The sequence below is a fragment of the Cebus imitator genome, unplaced genomic scaffold, assembly GCF_001604975.1.
Source record: "Cebus imitator isolate Cc_AM_T3 unplaced genomic scaffold, Cebus_imitator-1.0 Scaffold50, whole genome shotgun sequence".
Classification (NCBI taxonomy): Eukaryota; Metazoa; Chordata; class Mammalia; order Primates; family Cebidae; genus Cebus; species Cebus imitator.
Window position 1 is genome coordinate 2559663 of NW_016107365.1, and position 14956 is coordinate 2574618.

The 14956-nt window shown below is 36.4% G+C and overlaps 1 protein-coding gene across 6 annotated transcripts in view; it reads left to right on the plus strand.

The window, feature by feature from the left end:
- TNPO1 (transportin 1) overlaps nt 1-9638 on the plus strand; it is a 99775-nt gene extending 90137 nt beyond the window's left edge. For all 6 annotated transcript variants that reach the window (XR_005200088.1, XM_017527614.2, XM_017527616.2 and 3 more), the window contains 2 exons: nt 850-992; nt 3989-9638. Coding sequence is in view for 5 of the 6 variants with exons in the window: in XM_017527614.2 (XP_017383103.1) it covers nt 850-957 (108 nt within the window). In the remaining variant the exon portion in view is untranslated. The remainder of the gene's footprint in view (nt 1-849; nt 993-3988) is intronic.
- The last annotated feature ends 5318 nt before the right edge of the window (nt 9639-14956 follow it).

The following is a 14956-nucleotide window of genomic DNA, read 5'->3' on the forward strand; positions in this document are numbered from 1 at the left end:
TTTAGGCAAGGCAGGTGTATTAGTCCGTATTCATGCTGCTGATATGCCTGAGGATAGGGTGCAGTGGCTCATGCCTGTAATCCCAGCACTTGGGGAGACCAAGGTGGGTGGATCACCTGAAGTCAGGAGTTCAAGATCAGCCTGGCCAACATGGTGAAACCCCATCTCAAAGTACAAAATAAGAAATAGAAAAAAATAGCTGGATGTAGTGGTAGGCGCCTATAATTCCAGCTTCTTTGGAGGCTGAGGCAGGAGAATTGCTTGAACCCAGGACGCAGAGGTTGCAGTGAGCCAAGATCACACCATTGCACTCTGGCTTAGACAACAAGAGTGAAACTTCATCTTGGCGGGGAGGGGGGAAGATATGCCTGAGTCTGGGTTATTTACAAAGGAAAGGTTTAATTCAACTCAGTTCCCTGTGGCCGGGGAGGCCTCACCAATCATGATGGAAGGTGAAGGCACATCTTACATTGCAGCAGGCAAGAAAGAGAATGAGAGTCAAGTGAAACAGGTTTCCCCTTAACAAACCATCAGATCTCATGAGACTTATTCACTAACACACAGAACAGTATGGGAGAAACAGCCCCCATGATTCAATTATCTCCCGCTGGGTCCCTCCCACAACACTCGGGAATTATGGGAGTACAATTCAAGATGATTTGGGTAGGGGCACAGAGCCAAAACAAATCAGCAGAGAATGATATGGAATCCTAAAAGTTTGAGAATTGCTACTATAAAATGGGTAAAATTTGTAAATAATAAAATCAGTTGTGTTAGAGTTCAGAAGCTATGCAGATCTGAGTTTTTCTCTTTTGTTATTGATAAATTAATGGTTTTTCACTCTTACAGATCCTTCATGGATTTAAAAATCAAGTTGGTGATGAAAATTGGAGGCGTTTCTCTGACCAGTTTCCTCTTCCCTTAAAAGAGCGTCTTGCAGCTTTTTATGGTGTTTAATCTGATACACTTAAGCTGCAGTCCCAAAATTAGGGGTAAGTTATAAGAAGTTTGGAAATTTTCAGGATGAAAATTTTGTTAGAGCCATCATTTCAGACTACTAAATAGAATAAAAAGCTATTTGTTTTCTCTAGCAGTTGAATAAAACATAGCCTGATATCATGCTATATTGGACTTTAAATTTAAAATTACTTAAGTAGGCCGGGTGTGGTGGCTGATGCCTGTAATCTCAGCATTTTGGGAGGCTGAGGTGGGCAGGTCACTTGAGGTCAGGAGTTTGAGACCAACCTGGCCAACATGGTGAAAACCCATCTCTACTAAAAATACAAAGATGAGCCAGGTGTGGTGGTGTACACTTGTAGTCCCTGCTACTTGGGAAGCTGAGGTGGGAATATTGTTTGAACCTGAGAGGTGGAGGTTGCAGTGAGCCAAGTTTGTGCCACTGCACTCCAGCCTGGGCAACTGAACAAGACTCTGTCTCAAATAAATAGAAAATAAAATTACTTAAGTGGAGGCTAAAGAATTTTTTTTTTTTTAATGGAACCAACAAGCCAAGAAAAATGAATAGCTCCAGTTTGAATCATAGGAATAAAGAAATCCATGTTGGTACACTGGTTGGATTTCTCGACATTGATTTAACTATTCCTTTTTATTTCTTTTTTCTTTTTTCCTGCAAGAAGATATCAGCATTCATAGTGGTGGGGTAAAATTGATTTCGTTTTGGAGCATGAATTTAAAGTCTCTGATATAACAAGGACTTTTCCATTTTATGTGCTTTGAAGGAAAACCCAAATAGAATTGAAACTGGGTTTTGGCCCAGTGTTTTTCACTGTATGTTTCATCGAGTACCTACCATGTGCCCAGCACTATATTTTAAAATAGGTAATGAAAGATTCTGTTTTAATTTGGGATGTTGGAGGACTATGTCCATTTGAACTCTTGCTCCTTGATCTTTTCTGTATTTAAATGGAACTAGCAATTCTCATCTCTGAGCTTTGGTTTTGTCATTGAGTTATGTAGAGGATTAAATACTACACTGTATGTGATGCCAGAAGTTAGTATGTTGCCTGGCACACTAAGTTCGCTCAGTAAAGGTTAGGAACTTGGGCTAATAGAGTAAATAACAGGGTTTTGACATTCATCTTTAGATGTTCAACATGACTTAAGACATGTTTGACTGGAAGCCAGAAGATGTGCTGAATGAGCACGTACAGAAGATATACACCAAATTGAATTACACCTCAGATTGAATTGGAGGGGTTTTTTTTTTTTTTTTTTTGGTTTTTTTTTTTTTTTTTTTTTTTGTTTTTTTTTTTTTTTTTTTTTTTTTTGCTTGCTTGCTTGTTTACTCCAAGCTAAAATTTAAATCTGGAAAGATTTTACCATCCAAGTCGTCTAACCCAGGAAGTAGTAGAAATGGACTTGAAGCCTCTGGAATGTGTCAGAGCCCTTTATATGTGTTGTACCACTTTAGTCTTGAGTCTTCAGAGCTATTTTCCAAAGTGGCTTTGGCATTTTGGAAAAGTACTGGATTTACTTTATGTTAAATTATGAGAATGCAAAAAATGAGAATGACTTGCAGCTTCAAAGTTTCAACAAGAAGCTATAATAAGGCTTGAGCACTTTGAGATTTATTACCTCCATGGTCTCATCACCAGTTATGAAATAACTGTTGTGAGACAAGGTATGAAATAGTTCTTGGTGCTCTAATTAGAGATAAAAGTAGATCAGTATCTTTTATTCTTGCCTTTTTGCACTCCCCTTCAGAGGCAGGAGAAAAAGGGGGATTGCTTGTATTTATACACAGATGGATTAACCACCCTCTGTGAATTCACATGCACATTCATAAATGTCCAAAGTTTAGCATGTGTGGGTAGTAGAGTTCTGTTTGTAAAGGACAGTATCAGGTAACAGTGTAAATCTCACAATAATTTCACCTTATTTTTTAATATCTTTTTTATCATTAAAACTGGTTAGCATAGAGAAAGGTTCTTACCAGGAAAACCAAGTGACTGGAAGATAATGAAAATGACCAAGTGAAATAGGATCAGAATGATAACTAATTAGGAACATTAAGAAGGGAAGTGTAGGTGGGGCTAAATGGCCCACACCCTAGTCACAGCATTTTGGGAGGCTGAGGTGGGAGGATCGCTCGAGCCCAGAAGTTTGAGACCTGCCTGGGCAACATGATGAGACCTCCATCTCTACGAAAAAAAAATTTTTTTTTAATTAGCTGGGCATGGTGGTATGCACCTATGGTCCCAGATACTCAGGAGGCGGAAGCAGAAGGATTGCTTGAGCCCAGGAAGTTGGGGCTGCAGTGAGCCATATTCACACCTCTGCACTCCAACCTAGGCAACAGAGCAAGGTGCTATCTCTACGATAGATAGATAAATGTTAAATTTGTTCTTTTTCTCTCTCTTTTTCTATTTAGAATTTGTTTTTTGATATTTACTGAATAAGTGACCTTACTGTGATAATGAACACTTCTAGTGCCTTATAGGCTAAAATATCAGACACCCCCAAATAACAAATGCTCCTTTTTTTTTTTTGATAGGCTGGATTTTTGTTTGCTTAATATTGGGAAGACTGGGAAAATAAGATGATATTTTCATTATAAAGAGTGTCCTAAAGAAAGTGCTATTTAATTTTGAGGAAAGTAAGGCCACTTGTTATATAAGAAACAACCAGTTCCCATTGGGTCCCATTTTGCAAAAGGGGATAAAGAATTAGACTGATAGCATTATATAAGGCACATTTCTTCTATACAAAGTGTTGTACACCTTTCTATACAACTCTTCTCCCAGCTTGGCCTCACTTTTCATACCTGATGCAGCAAACAATTCAGCACCATAGGAGAGGGAAGTAGCATGGTCATAAGTGACTAACATGATCTTAGGCAGTTTGTCCATATTTCTTATTTTCTTTGTAGGTAAAGGTAGCATTCTTATTTGATTAATTTTGTGTTCCGCTGGCGTTGAAAGACAAACGATTATTAAAAATAAAATTGTTTTTGTTCTTTTTCTTATAGGTCCTTCAGTCTTGGAGACTATGAGGGAGCCTCTGCACCCAGGGAAAATGTTACCCTTTACAGGGGGGAAGGGTAAACCAGTAGGGAATACAGTACAATCCCAACCCTACTGGGAGGGGCGGGAGGGAGGTGTTGCCGTCACTGTATTAAGTTGATGTTGGGAAACATTTTAACATCTGGAGCCTTTGTGGGTGGAAATATGTCTCCAATTACAACTCTGCACTGGATGTGAAGAAGCAAAAAAAATCTATTCAGTCTACTCACAAAACAGTACATTGTGGAACATTATGGGGAATTGTACCAAAACAAGAACCATATAAATGATGCATAGGGACAAGAAAGAGGAACAATTCTATAGCGCACAATAAAGGAAACCTAAGAATGGGAGTTAAAAATAGTAAAGAAACTTTTTTTTAATTTAAAGTCTTTTTATATAAGTTTTCCCACATGGTGGGGCCTTGTTTTGCATGTTGATGAAGAACTACACAAACAAAGCTAATATAGTTAAAATCAGCTTGCCTTCCCATAGTTGAAGCAGGTTCTTGGAAGTTACAATTTAAGGTACCCCAAAAAAGTTTGAAATAAAACAAAACAGACATAAACAATGAAGCACCCTGTGAAATGCCAAATGAGTCACTCCTTTTACCTTTTTTGGGGTGGGCAGGGAGGGAGGAATAAATGGGGTTGGGCATATCAAACTAAAGATGACATCTTAATTTTGCATTGAACATTAATGTAGCGGATATAATTTGATGGTTGTACTTCATTAGATTTAATTTCTAGGCCAAGATGTTATTTTTTAAAGTGCAGTTTAAGGTTCAGGCATGCGTTCTGGCTCATAGTGGTTGAAAGTAATTTAAATTAGTGGGAAAGTAGCATGCTTGCATCACATAGAGTGAGATTGGTATTCATTTACCTATGTTGCGCCAGTTTGTGTTGCAGTTTACCAATTCAATATAGCCCTGCATTTAAAGTTCCTTTTTAAGATTTGTGGATTTTATTTTTATTAAGAATATAGATATATAAAGTACTGTAGTTTACAGCTAGGCCTTGAAATATCTTTTTTAGGATCTGTTAGGAATAAGATTGATATTGTATTGTGTGTAACCTGCACAATGTGGAAAGCTGATATACCTGTGCAAAATCTTTGCCTCTGTGCTGTCAGTGTGATGTGCTTTCTGCATGGTTATATACTACTAGTGATTTTATCAAAACTTCTAAAATTTAAATTACATGGTAAAAGATCTGTAAAAGGCTGCATAAATGTTAGTTGGCACATAAAGACAATTGTAGAAATTGAAAAATGATTGCTATATTTCAATGTTTATTCCCACTCAACATACTGCCTTCTAAGCTTCCTTTTTTTTGTTCAAAGCATGATCTTAAAGATATGTTTAAGTTAATGGATGTAATGCAGGGTTCCTACACTGTATTTTGGCGCATGTTGGTGGCCCTCTGTGCCCTAGATAAATGCACACGAGGTGCAAGTTAAAAGCTACAGAGTGAAAGTTGGTTTGGATCCTCTTCATTTCATTTGTTTAGCTTTTCTGTTATTTTTCTCTACTTACATGTATTCCTGTGAATAAATCCTTAAGTTAACCCTTTACTTTTCCTTCCATGTGTATTTTCTTATATACTGTGAATGTGAAAACCTAACTGGTACACTTGATCTTGTGTCCATATGAAAGTGCAAGTCTTTATTAATTTGGATTGCCTGAACAGTGTATCCCATGATGATGAAGGAAAATGGAGAGATTTTTCTTTTTAACTCTGCTGGTCAGAGATGAAGCCACGCCTTTCCATTTTTCAATGCTGCATATTTAATCTGCAACAAAAATATTAAGCCATAACAGCCTTTTTATATTTTAGTTTGTCACCTTTGCATTGCAGAATAAATACTGAATAACCATTTTTATAAGCAGTTGCTCCTCTTTGCATGGTTCTATTCTCTAAAAGTGTTGAATGATACAGCCATTGCACTGAAGTTTGAGCTGTGTGCGTGTGAATTTATACTGTTTCAAAAATTTCAAATGCATGGTAGCATGCAGAAAGGTTTTTGTTATATGTGAGTGTGTGCGCGTGTGTGTGTTTTTGTTTTTGTTTTATTTTTTTAACATGTCCTTTCACCCTTCCTCTACTTTGGCTTTGCAAATTTCAGTCTGTAGAGCCTGAAATTAAATTATTTTATAATGCCTAATATTTTTTAAATTGTAAGTTGGATTCAAAGGGTATATGGCATTTTGCTTTCTCGTCCCATTGCTTCACTGGGAGCTCAAAATTTGCCTCCCTGTTAGTCTTCAATAACTGAGTAGAGTAGCTGTTTTATTCTTGGATTATAGTGATATTCTGTAGTGCTTCAAATACTTAGAATAATATGACATATTTTAATATTCTGGAATATTTTAAATTGAAATGACCAAATTCAATTTCAAGCAAATACATAAAAGCAATCTTCAGTAAAGTTATTTGAACCCGTGATTGACAATTCTTTTTGACTAAAAGCAATATTGTCTGGTTAAAAATTAGTTTCCAATTAGGCAGATGTATAACACTATTAAAAAGGTACCCAAGTTTTGTAGTCACTTGACATTTTTTTAATTTAAATCAAATTTTAATTTTAAAATAGAAAATAAGTAAATATGACTGGCAACCTGAAATTGAGTTGGAATTTTTTGTTTGTTTTTCCCCTTGAGGTTATTGTTTCTTCCTAATTTATATTTCGGATACATAGTGTAGAACAGGAATTTGCAGAAGCCATTTAAGTTATCTTTTGAGGTAAGCTCTGATATAGCATTTCTGATAAAACCTAATACATCATGGGATATATATATAAAGCAACTTTATTTCTTGTGGTATAGTCTTAATAGTTTTGAATGTTGACTGAATGTCTATGGAATTGTGAGTTTGTCTGTTACATTCCAGTGTTTCTGCCTCTTGGCATGCTTAAAGCACGGCTTACTTCATCTGCTCCTTACACACTAAAATGCTGTTAGTGTGCTCAACTACAGAAATAGCCGCTGCTAAGTGATGTAGATTTTTCTACTTGAATATTTTTATGTTGTAGGAACCTCAGGAGGTCAGTGTTTACTGTTTTATATATGCCTTCTTTTTCCTGTTTGAGCTTCTCTCTTTGAAGGATTCTAACAGAACAAAGCTGCTGATCAACCTAAGTTGGAAACAGAAAGTGTATTTAATATAACTTAAATGCATGTTTGGCAGTTCCATGTTACAGTCCATTAGCAAGTGAACTTAGTGCCACAGGTATTCATTTATTCAGGAAAGAATTTTGCTTTTTGTATTGTCTAATCTCTTCAATGACTTCATACTGTGTAAAAAAAAATCACTTTTTTATATTTTTTGGTTGGTTATTTCCCAAATAATCAACATGTAAATAATCTTTTCAGAGCCAGTTCTGATGCTTTACATTATTGCTACTTGATTTTGTTACGCAAGTTAGATTTCAGAATAGATTTTAAAACACTTAACCAAGCCATTACATCTTAAAAACAAAACAAGTAGCATACATTTTGTAATTAAACATATTGATAAACACTGTGATTTTTTTGGTTAAGACTTTTTCATCTGAATTGCTTAAATTGCATATATTATAAAATAGGATCAGATGTATATTTTAAACTAATTTCCGTGGACTTTCCTCTTGAAATGCTTTGTCTACTCAGTTATAAAATATTCAGATACAAGTTTTATCTCAGGTGAATATTCTTGTATTGTTTTTGCTTTGGTGACATATGCTTATAAAGGGTCCTCCTACTTACATTCTTTGTTTTTTAGTGTGTTTCATTGAGAATCTTTCCATTTAGTCGGATTTTCTTCCTAATATTTTAGCAGGCTGGGGTGGTATAAAGCCTTCCTGACAAGCCTTTTGCGTGCAGGTTTACCTGAAAATGAGCTACAATTGGTCCTCATTTTCTTCAAACTCTCAGAATAGGAAAGTGGAAATTTTTCTCCCCTATATAAAATTATTCTGCCTAGCAGAAATTCCAGAAATAAATTTATTATATCTTAAACTCATAGTCTAAATTTAAGTCCTTTGCCATGAGAAAAAATGGGTTTTTGCTTCATATAGTTAATCTATATTATTCATATTGAATGTATTAACAGATAATGGTGCAAAAGCATTCTTCCCAGGGGAAGAGTGTATCATGCATTACTGCAATTTAAGTCCTTCCTTTGATAGTACTTTAAAACACACACAGCTTTGCTTACTGAATTATTTTTGCAAATAATACAAGGTGGGGAAATTAACTGTTGCTACTAGAGCTGTTAATGAAATGTAGGCCTTGGAACCTTTAAGAAAACTGGTCTTCAGATAGTTAAGGGCCTGGGATAATCTAAGTGAAAAGTCAGATCAATAATGAGCTGTGTTGTTAACAATATTATCTAGTAATAATACAATGCAATATAACATTGTATACCAACTTAGTGCATTTTATACTGTATTAAATATGGAGATACTTCTAATGCCTCTCTAAAATTAAATTTTACCTAAAAGTTAGTTTTATTTACCTTTAGGGTTTCCAGATGACTTGTGACTAATTTTTTTCAATCTTAATAGATCTTTCCCCCATTAACATTACTTACATAGATAATTCTTTATGCCTAATTGTTACACATATTAATTTTTAAGGTATATGTTTAAATTACACAATTGTTCATTGTGGTTTGTATCCCAGAATGTATTGTGTTTTTTAAAGGATGTGTAATAGCTGAATGCATGCATGATTTTGAAAGTAGTTAAAATGGTTATTTTTTTTCACCTCTTGTACATTTTAAAACCAAGCCAAATCTATTTGCCAAGCAGTGTTATCACTAATTAGAAAATCAGTAGTTTTCCTTTTATTATAGTTTTTGTTTATCTACCATAGAATCTCCTTAACACTGTGGCTTGGTGTTATGCAAGATTAGCTATTTCACAGGTCTTACAACTTCCTAAAAGCCTACTATAACGTGGTTAGCCTATAAGGCAGTGTTGGTCCCCTTCTGATGTCGGCCTCATAAAGGGGTTCCACTATACTTTCTGCATATTATTTTGTTGTTTTCCTTTGTGAATATATAAGCAAATTGAGCTTGGGTGATTTTTATGGAGACAATAATTAGACAATACTGTATAATTAATTTTACTTAATAGATTATCTTGTGAGAAGAGATGTTTAAACGTGGTAAATGACTTCATATTACAAAACAGTTTTACACTTAATGTGTTAACATTGGGTGCAATAATTTAGTAGCATTAGCTTTAGTTATAAATAACTGGATCTTTCTGCTGACAACTTAGGTTGTATGAGTTATGCTTAAAAGCTTTAAATCTGATGTTTCCTGTACCTGCCACATTATGTTAGAATGTGTCCTTCAAACATATCCTCCTGCAACTTCTCAAACTGTACTAAATTGATATTTCTTGAAGTCTAACTCTGTGCTAACAGATCTCCATTTTAAATAGAATACGGTTTTAATTTTTGATAAGCTGCTGAATTTTAAAGAGAGTTTTTTGGGGCCACCAAATATTTTGGATCATGCAGAGAATATATATTGTACTGTAGTAATTTTGTATTTACATTTGTATGATGTGACATAATAGATGTGAATGTTAATCACTGCTTGACTATGTTAATAAAGTTGTTTAACTATAGATGTTGCACTCTGATTTTTAATGAAAGGAAATGAGTTTTCTTTTTCCCTCTTACCCCATTTTGGGTCTCAATAAGCCTTGTGTTTTTTGGGGGGTTTTTTCTTGTTTTTAGTTTGAGGGTTTTTGTTTTGTTTTTTCCTTAGCTTACACATTAGTATACTTTTGTTGTTGAACGTTGTTTTTTAAAATAAATGTTTTCTTATTTGTATAGTATAGTAAAAACCTATTTTCCCACATTTTAATTTAACTCCTTGATATGTTTTAAGCAGTTGATTCTACGTTCAGCAGTTTGAGGATGGGGAAGATACTATCTATAAAAAGGGAATTAAAGGTGAAATTGTGAATATAAAATGTTGATGTAAGAATAGATTGTGCGATTGATTGTGTATAAATGTATGTCCTATTAAGGCTTTCTGTTTATCCTTCAAAAAATTGAGATTTGTGATTTTGGGAATTAACATTTATAAAAGTAATTTTCTCTTCAGGTTATAATCCATTAATATGGTTGTATGTTACTAATGTATTAACACATTTCAGGGAGTATGTGTGCATAACTGTCATATATTGTCCTTTTTGTATTTTTATTAGAGATGGGGTTTCACCTTGGTGGCCAGGCTGGTCTCGAGCTCCTGACCTCAGCTGATCAACTTGCCTCAGCCTCTAAAAGTGCTGGGATTACAGGTGTAAGCCACCGTGCCTGACCTTGTCATATAGTCTTTTGATATTTAAAACAGGAAGGAGCCTAAGATTAGGTCGATACAACGCAAAAACTTGGAAGTGAGGCTTGGGTTTCTTTGTTACCTGACCATGAAAATATTTGAGATACTTCTATTTTGTTAAGAAAATTGGAACTTGGCTTTCATGTTCTAAAACATCTTCAAGAGTTTAAGATTCCAGAATTTTAGGACTTGGGTTGTGGGGAAAAAATAATTAAAATCAGCCTAATTATTGTTCAAGATTAGAAATCAAGTCTTTTCCAAAACTTCAATATTTTAGTGACACTAAAGCCTTATCCATTTTATGTAAATGATCTTAGTTGAGGTGATTAAACCATCTTAAGTAAGTTTGGCTTAACAGTTTTTGGACTGGCAGGCATTCTTGCAATGTGTTCATAGTCATAGACCACAAGTTCATGTGATTCTTTAAGAATAATTGGAAAAGCAGTAGGAACTACACAGCTCTGACTTTGAATTTCCTTTGTGTACTATACAGTAGAATATGGAATTGCCGAAGCTCTCTCATTTTTTTAAATCCTTAATTTCTGAGTCTTTCGTTGATTTGATATAAAAGTTGAAGAACCTCCCGAAACATCTCCAGTATTCAGATAGACAAAAATAATTTACACATCACAATTTGTAGGTTTTTGTTGTTGTTTTTTGAGATGGAGTCTTGCTCAGTCGCCCAGTCTGCAATGGCACTGTATCAGCTCCCTGCAACTTCCAACTCACCCTCCCAAGTAGCTGGGATTACAGGTACATGCAACCATGCCTGGCTACCTTTTTTTTTTTTTTTCTAGTAGAGAGTTTCACCATGTTGGCCAGGCTGGTGTCAAACTCCTGACCTCAAGTGATAGGCTCACCTTGGCCTCCCAAAGTGCTGGGATCACAGGTGTGAGCCACAACACCTGGCCACAATTTATAAATTCAATGCAATTTCTAAACCATTGGTATGAATAATTGTTATACTGAGAACCTTTAGGGTTTTGTGCCAGTCAATTCATTTCTGCATGTTGTGGCAGTCTCACTCTGATGATTTAAATCTTAAGTATTCTTTTCAAGCTTTATGTTACTTCTTGAAGAACTTGATTAAACAATTTTAAGAAAGACGAACAGTTAAATGAATTGTAAAACAGCTACCTAGTGATAACTTGTTAATATTCCTGCACATATATATAAATATATGATTATGTTTTTAGTTAAATCCAGATTTGTTGGTATACATTGACATACCTACATATTATTCTCTAAGCAATTTATGCAGCTTTCTTATTGTTGGTCATTCAGACATTATTTCTAATTTTTAACTCTTAGAAATAAAGTTGTAGTGAGTGTCCCAATGCTTAAATGTTTGCAAACCTATGTAGTGATTTCTTAGTGGAACTAGCAAGTCAGAGGGAATTGGTCTAGTCATCTTTCAGTTAAGTGGTACTCATTTTCATATCTAGCACCAACTTCAATGGATTCTGTCATGTGCTGTAAGTTGTGAATTAATAGCATGATTTTCTAACTTTGGGAAATTTTATATACAAAATCTAGGTTTTTATATTACATATTTAACAGTTAACTTGAGTCTTTTATTGCAGGCACTGTTCCCTATCTCATGGAGCTTAACATTCTCTTTTAGGGACACAGGTAAGTAGTGTGTTAATGGTGGCAAGAGACTATAAGGAAAGAAAGAGATGGAAGGTGATAGTGGGGAAGGCTTGCTTTTTTGAATGGAGTAAGGAGGTAGGTCTGAGAGGGTGAGCAAAAACCTGAAGGAATGATGGATGTCTGAGGAAGAGTATTTCAGGTAAAGGGAACAATAAGGACAGATGTCCCAAGAACGTAACGCATTTGTGTGAAGCAAATGTGAGGGTTATAACTTGAGCACCCAGGGTAAGGGAGAATAGGTTAGATCTAAGAGGTAACTGGAAGGCCAGGAGGTATTGGTATTACACCTGAAGGAAGTAAAGAGCCATTGTAGGGTTTTGGGTTAGAAAAGTGATGTCATTGAGAATAGCACAAAGGTCAAAGCAAGTAGACCGTTTAGGGGATGCTATTATGAACAGGAAACAGTTATCAATGGCTTGAATTGGTGGTAGTTGGGAGGTTGAAAAGTGGCTGGATATCTGGGTATGTTTTAAAGAGGAATCAACGTTTACCAATATACTGGATTTGGGTTGTGGAGAGAAGAATCACAGATGGCTCTTAAGACTTTTGGCCTGACTTCAGCAGCTGGAAGGGTGGAACTTACCTTAACCAGAGTAGGAAAGTTTGGCATTTGGTTTGCGACATCCATGAGAAGTAGAGTAGGCAGCTGGAGTTAAGGGAGATAACCTGCCTGAAGATGGAAAGCTGGAAGTTGGTGTATAAATGCTGTTTCAAGCTGTTGAACAAGAATATCGTCTGAGGACTGGAACAATTAAAGATGGTAGGGACTTACCCTCTAGCACTCAACATTAAAGTCTGAGAGGTGGATTAAAAAAAAAAAAAACTGAGCGTGGTATTCTGATGTATATTGTCTGGAATGAGAATTATAGCATGAAGGTCATGATTTTGGCAGATTTTTGTATGGCTGTGGGAGAAGCAGAATGAGAGTCATCTGCCTGTCTTCTAGGGTTTCTACAAAACTTGGACTTATGTTTTCCTCAGAGCCAAGTTCAGTGGCTTTGTTTCTTTAAAACTGAATTGTTCAAAAAATTTGGAAGTTTATGAAAAGTGAACAAGCCAAAGCAGCCAAATTCCTACCATGAATATTACCAGCTTGTAGTGTCTACATTCAAAATAAAACCATCTCAAAAAAGATGAGCAATAAGCTTTTGTTTGTAATTAGATGAGATGATTTTAGAGTTCATATGAAAAAGTAAGGTAAGGCAGAAAAATTGTTAAAAACAGTAATAATGAGTGTGCAACAGTGCCAGTTTGATGTTCTTTTATGGCTTCAGGAATTAAAACTACGATACATGAATAGGCAGCTTAAAAGAACTAAGTTTAGAAACATCTAAATACACTAATATATTTGAAGACGATTTTATGGCACTTTTTTTTTTTTTTTTTTTTTGAGACGGAGTTTCGCTCTTGTTACCCAGGCTGGAGTGCAATGGCGCGATCTCGGCTTACCGCAACCTCCGCCTCCTGGGTTCAGGCAATTCTCCTGCCTCAGCCTCCTGAGTAGCTGGGATTACAGGCACGTGCCACCATGCCCAGCTAATTTTTTGTATTTTTAGTAGAGACGGCGTTTCACCCTGTTGACCAGGATGGTCTCGATCTCTTGACCTCGTGATCCACCCGCCTCGGCCTCCCAAAGTGCTGGGATTACAGGCGTGAGCCACCGCGCCCGGCCTTTATGGCACTTTATTATAATTTTTAAAAGGCCAGGTGGGCTGTCTCATGCCTGTAATCTCAGCACCTTGGGAGGCCAAGGCAGGTGGCTCCCTTGAGCTCAGGAGTTCAAAACTAGCTTGGGCAACATGGTGAAACCCCATCGCTACAAAAAAATTACAAAAATTACCTGGGCGTTGTGCCACTTTGGGTGGTCAAGTGGGGAGGATTGCTTAAGCCCAGCAGTTCAAGACCAGCCTGTGAAACTTAGGGAGATGCCAGCTTTACAAAAAATAAAATAAGCCAAGCATAGTGTCACACACCTGTGGTCCTAGCTACTTTTGGGAGGCTGGCTTGGGAGGATCACTTGAGCCTAGGAGTTCAAGATTGTACTGAGGTATGATCATACCACTGCAGTCCAGACTGGGCAGCAGGGTTACACCCTGTCTCAAAAAAAAAAGTCTGCATGACAGTAAATCTTGGGGAGAATTTGGGAGGCTTCTTCCACAGAAAATGATTAATTTCTTAAGTTTTAAAGCACACAAGTCAGGATGGCTCCGTAGAAAAGTAGGCAAGGATATTTATAGTTCACAAGTTTGAATTTAAGTTTTAAAGAGGGTCAACCCAGTCAACTGAAATTCATTTAATAGGTCACATACACATTGACAAAGGTGAAAGAAACTTGAGGACATACTTTTATCTAGGGAATACGGAAACAGACCTTCATACATCGGTAGTGGGAGTACATCAGTACAACATGAAAGGAATTTAGAAATTACTAAGTGTGTGTGTGTGTGTGTGTGTGTGTGTGTGTGTGTGTGTAGTCTGACCTATAAATCATCCCCTAAGTCACCTGCATGATAGCCCATAAACAAATGGAAAAGTGCTAAATGTCTTTACATTTACAGTCAATGAAATTCACAATTTTATTGGAAATTAAGTCACTATCAATTGTTAGGATGAATGATGGAGGAATAGGAACTTAGAGTGATGATTTAATCCATCTACTTTGGAAACCAATTTGCCATTACCCAGTAAAGATTAACACTTGTAGGCCGGGCGCGGTGGCTCAAGCCTGTAATCCCAGCACTTTGGGAGGCCGAGGCGGGTGGATCACGAGGTCAAGAGATCGAGACCATCCTAGTCAACATAGTGAAACCCCGTCTCTACTAAAAACTACAAAAAACTAGCTGGGCATGGTGGCACGTGCCTGTAATCCCAGCTACTCAGGAGGCTGAGGCAGGAGAATTGCCTGAACCCAGGAGACGGAGGTTGCGGTGAGCCGAGATCGCGCCA